This window comes from Plasmodium reichenowi, chromosome 7, assembly GCF_001601855.1.
Source record: "Plasmodium reichenowi strain SY57 chromosome 7, whole genome shotgun sequence".
Taxonomy (NCBI): Eukaryota; Apicomplexa; class Aconoidasida; order Haemosporida; family Plasmodiidae; genus Plasmodium; species Plasmodium reichenowi.
Window position 1 is genome coordinate 155,368 of NC_033652.1, and position 5,323 is coordinate 160,690.

Sequence of the window (5,323 nt, forward strand, 5' to 3'; positions counted from 1 at the left end):
AAAAAAAAAAAAAAAAAAAAAAAAAAATAATAAAATATAAGCAAAATATATGTAAAATATATATAACATACAAATTAATACACCAAAAAAAAAAAATAAAAAAAGTATACATATATATATTTATATATATATATATATATATATATATATATATATAATATGTGCCTTTTTAACCACCATTATGGTGTTTTATAGGTAATTCCTTATAATACTTCAATATAGAAAAGTAAATATCGTTTAATAGAATATAAATATGATTATATTGATAAGAATTAATATTATAAATTCTTTTGATAAGCATCAATGAATATATCAATTTCTCCTTGATATAAGACCTTATCAATATCTGTTGAGAAAACGTTAGTTCGAGTATCTTTTATCATCTTATTACCATATAGAACATAATTCCTAATTTGTTCCCCAAAATGTGTTAAGCTTTTATTGGCTAGTTCATATTTTTTATTTTTCAAAGCTTCTGTTTGTAAATATAATAATTTTTCATAAATTCTTTTTAACGCATTTCTTTTATTTAAAAGTTGTGTTCTTTCACTTGAAGCTTTTACAGAAATATTTGTTGGTTTATGCAAAATTCTAACTGCCGTTTCAACTTTATTTACATTTTGCCCACCTTTTCCACCTGATCGCATAGTTTGTATAACCAGATCACTTTTGTTAATAACAAAATCATTCATTTTGTTATTACCACCATAATAAGAATTCTTCATATTATTATTATTATTATTATCACTTTCTTTTAATTGCTTATGTTTATTTTTATTCTGCTTTTTGTCTGAAGATTCTTTTGTTACTTTAGATGATGAGGATGAACCAACACCTTCAGCGGTATTTAAAAAATTGATAACATTTAAATCATTAAAATTTAAAGTTGGAATTACATCAACCTTTACAAAAGATGTCATTTTTTTATTTTGAGCATTAAAAGGAGAATTTCGAACTAATCTATGTATTCCTTTTTCAGAAACAAAATTATAAAAACTATATTCTCCATCAATTTTTATTTCCACTTTTTTAATACCAACTTCATTTTTACTTATATCAATAATTTCATATTTTATGTTCTTCCGATTTTTTATTCTACATAAATATTTTATATACATATTGTATAACATATTACAAAAATCACAAGCTTCTGTTCCACCTGTACCAGACGATAATATTAACGAACATGAATTTTTAAAATATCTTGAATAATTCTCCACATCTTTATTTACATAAGAACATAAATTATATCGATTCCTTATGCTCCTTACACCCTTATATAGAAATAAACAATTATTAAGTCCTCTTATATTTTTCCTACATTCAACAAAAATAGACATTATCAATAGCTGTAAAAAAAAAATGCTTAATGTCAGGAAAAGGTTATACTTCAAATTCATAATTTCATCATATTTCTTCCTTCCTCGAAATTTTTTAATTTACCTAAATTGTATATATCAATGTAAATAAATACAAACATATATAATATATAAATATATTACATGTATGTAATTTAAAGCTTTCATATATATAATATATTTAAAGATAAAAAAAAGTTGGATAAATTAATATTAATTAGGTATATATAAATATATATATATATTTATTTATTTATTTATTTGTTTATTTAATTTATTTGTTTATTTAATTTATTAATTTATTGCGGTAAAGCAAATTTTTTCATTCACATAAAAATTTTATAAAGATAATCCATTAATTAAATATATTATATACTTCTAATATTCTTTCATAAAAATCCTTAATATTTACTTATTATTCCTATATTATTCAATTAAAATTTTGTTTTTCCCCATTTATAAAGAATTCAAGGAAACAATATCTAAGCGCAATTTTTTTTTTTTTTTAATATAATATACATACATATATATAATATATATATATATATATTTATATATTTATATATTTGAACACTTAAGATTATTATATATTACATATAAAGTTCAAAGGTAATGTTTTCCATGTTGTGTTATATAACCTAGAAAAGCAAAATTATTATAATATTTATATATGCTATAAAAATTTATTTCTTTTGTACAAAATTTTTTTTTATGTAGAATTATTTTTTTATATGCTACACATGATTAATATATAATAATAAAAATAATAACAATTTTTTTTATATTTAGTTATATAAATATTTCAAGTTTTGAAAAAAAAAGATAACAAAAAGCAGAGACAAGCTATAACAAAATTTTTATTTTCTAAATGATAATAAAACAATAAGATAATAAAAACAAGTGTAACAGAAAATTTAAAATGGAAATATAAAGTATATAATTAAACATACACAGAAAATGAAAGGATAATAAATAAATAAATATATATATATATATATATATATATATATGTGAAAAATATTTACATAACTTTGTGAATGAAATAAGTATACAAATGATACTTCACATATATATCACCAACTTAAACATATAAAAACTAAAATATATACATATATATATTAAAAAGAAAACAAAAATTATGGTATCAATTTTATACTTATAATATTTATTATATCTTCATGACAACTTTCATTTCTCTTTTATTATATATATATATATATATATATATATATATATATATATATTTATTTATTTATTTATTTATTTTTTTTTTTTTTTTTACATAGTTCCCAATATAGTTGCATCAAAATTTTTTTTATATACATATACATGATATAAAGAACATATATCATAATATATTTGTGAGTCCCTACTATAGCCATGTATTTTATTAATTCTCTCTTTAATGTTTTTAAAAATATTATGATCAATAGTTTTATTTAATAAATGGAAATATTTAATATTATCATATTTTTCATACGTTTCTAAATTATTTGTTATATAATGAAGAAACATTATAGCGGTATTATTAAATAATTCAACCATATCCAATTCTTCTAACTTTTTTTTTAAATATGTCTGAGGAATAACAAATTCGTGAGCATCAATTGTATCATATAAATAAAAATAATATTTTATACCAACTACATTATCAAGAGAATATCTTATCAAATTACTGAAGTAATCATATTTTATTTGAGAACCAGAATTATTATTAATATATTCTATAAATTCCTCAAGACATATTTTGTTTTTAAATATTTTCAACAAGTTCTCTTGGTCAAATTTTATAGTGAACAGGTCGTTCTCAAGGGTAATCGTAATATTATCTACAAAAAAAAAAAAATAAAATAAAATAAAATAAAATAAAATATAGGACATATAAAAAAAAACATATAATAATATTATTTCTTCTAAAAGAGTAGATACTAAAATATATAGATCCATCATTATAAGAAGAAAAAAAAATATAAATATAAATCATTTATACAAATATAATAATATTATTTATGTTCACATAAAATCAACATATATATATATATATATATTCATACCTCCATTCATTTCAATATTCGATCGCTTCATCAGAAAGTCAGTCAACGTTACAGTAGATATAGTGGTTGCTAAAAGCAATCCATCATTTTCTAAAAAATTTTCAATAATTTTGAAAAACTTTTTTGACGACTTTTCATTATATATAACATAATGTAAAGCCAAATTAATTGAAATAATATCGAACATTATATTTTTACTTTTCCATTTCCTATAAAATTTATTATTTAAAATATCACCTTGTAAAAAAATAAAATTGTCATTATTACATAAGCCTTTCATATCATTTTGATTTAATCTTTCTTTGGCTAGTTCGATTTCCTTTTTTGATAAATCAATACCTACATACACTTTATTTTGGACACTATTATATTTTAACATATCTTGTCCATGTCCACAAGCTAAATCTAAGATCTTCGAATTATAAGATACAAAAAATAGAATCATAATCCTTTTGACTTCATTATTAAATACCCTAATATATTTAATATTACTCTTTTTTAATAATATAACTTTTTTCTTATCATAATGTTTTCGTATCTCTTCATTAACATCACCAATCATTTTAGGGAAATAATATTCATATTTAATCAAATTGTTTTTTAATCTATTTATTAAATTCATTAAACAATCGAAATTTTTATAAAAGTTATATATCATATAATGCAATTTATTAGACTTATATTTTTGTACATTTTTATCATCCATAAGATTATTATCACTAATATGTATTTCCTCGTTTCTATTATTACACTTTTTATATTCCTTTATTAATTTCTCTATATCTATATGCATATCGATATTTATTTTCCAGTCTTTTTCTATTTCAAACAGTTTCCCTATGAGGTTTCTTTTCTTCTCTCCCTTATTTATTTGGTTATCACTATTTATTTTTTCTCGACAGTTAATTTGTTCATCATCATTCTTCACATTATTATTCATTTCATCATCATTCTTCACATGATAATTCATTTCATCTTCATTCGTCACATGATTATTCATTTCATCTTCATTTGTCACATGATTATTCATTTCATCATCATTCGTCACATGATTATTCATTTCATCATCATTCGTCACATGTTTATTCATTTCATCATCATTCATCACATGATTATTCATTTCATCATTGTTCGTCACACGATTATTCATTTCATCATCATTCTTCACATTATCATTCCTTTTATCATCATTCCCTTTGTCCTTTTTAATTTCGTACATTTTTATTATATCATAATTTTCTAAAAAGTGCTCATACGGAATATTATAATTAATTTTACAATTTTTGAGTTTTTTCGTTTTAGCAATATGAAGATATAAATTACACCCCTTATACTTGTCATCACAACAAAAGTTATATATGGATATATCTTTTACATATCTTTTCTTTATCTTAATATTTTCTTCGTTAAGAGTATTTATACAAAAACTTGCATTGTTCATATATGTATCATCTTTATTATTATGGCAATAAATATCATGATTATTTGGTAAAATATGTTCTTGTCCATTTGTAATATATTCATAAGAAGATAAGCATAAGCATTGGTTGTATGAGCTATTAGGATAATAAACACACACAATATCATTTTCTACTTCTTTAAATATTTTTATATTTGTCAAACTATTGTCATTATTATTGTTATCATTATTATTATTATATTCGTGATCATAATTATCATCCTCCTTATTATCAATTTCATTTTTATTTTTTTTTCCCTTTTTTTTTATTTGTACTGGAGCTTTCCATTTGGAATATATAATTTTCCTTTTATATAATATTTGATTTTTATCATTGCCTCTATCATCGTAATCTTCACTACTCTTACCATTAGATGAATTATAGGATTCATCTGCACTACCTTCTTCTACTAACTTTTTTAATTTTTCAATATATAATTTATCTTTATCGA

The 5,323-nt window shown here is 20.2% G+C and overlaps 2 protein-coding genes across 2 annotated transcripts in view; both read right to left on the bottom strand.

The window, feature by feature from the left end:
* Nucleotides 1-278: 278 nt before the first annotated feature.
* On the bottom strand, nucleotides 279-1,400 carry PRSY57_0703100 (peptide chain release factor, putative; the record flags this gene model as incomplete). The annotated part of the gene is made up of 1 exon (XM_012906696.2): nucleotides 279-1,400. One exon carries the CDS (start codon nucleotides 1,398-1,400, stop codon nucleotides 279-281), a length of 1,122 nt encoding a protein of 373 aa, XP_012762150.2.
* Nucleotides 1,401-2,636: 1,236 nt separating this feature from the next.
* Nucleotides 2,637-5,323, bottom strand: part of PRSY57_0703200 (methyltransferase, putative) — a gene marked incomplete at both ends in the record, with an annotated part of 3,789 nt that continues 1,102 nt past the window's right edge. The window contains 2 exons of the mRNA XM_012906697.2: nucleotides 2,637-3,187; nucleotides 3,413-5,323. The exon at nucleotides 3,413-5,323 is cut by the window's right edge and continues 1,102 nt beyond it. Coding sequence (XP_012762151.2) covers nucleotides 2,637-3,187; nucleotides 3,413-5,323 — 2,462 coding nt within the window. The remainder of the gene's footprint in view (nucleotides 3,188-3,412) is intronic.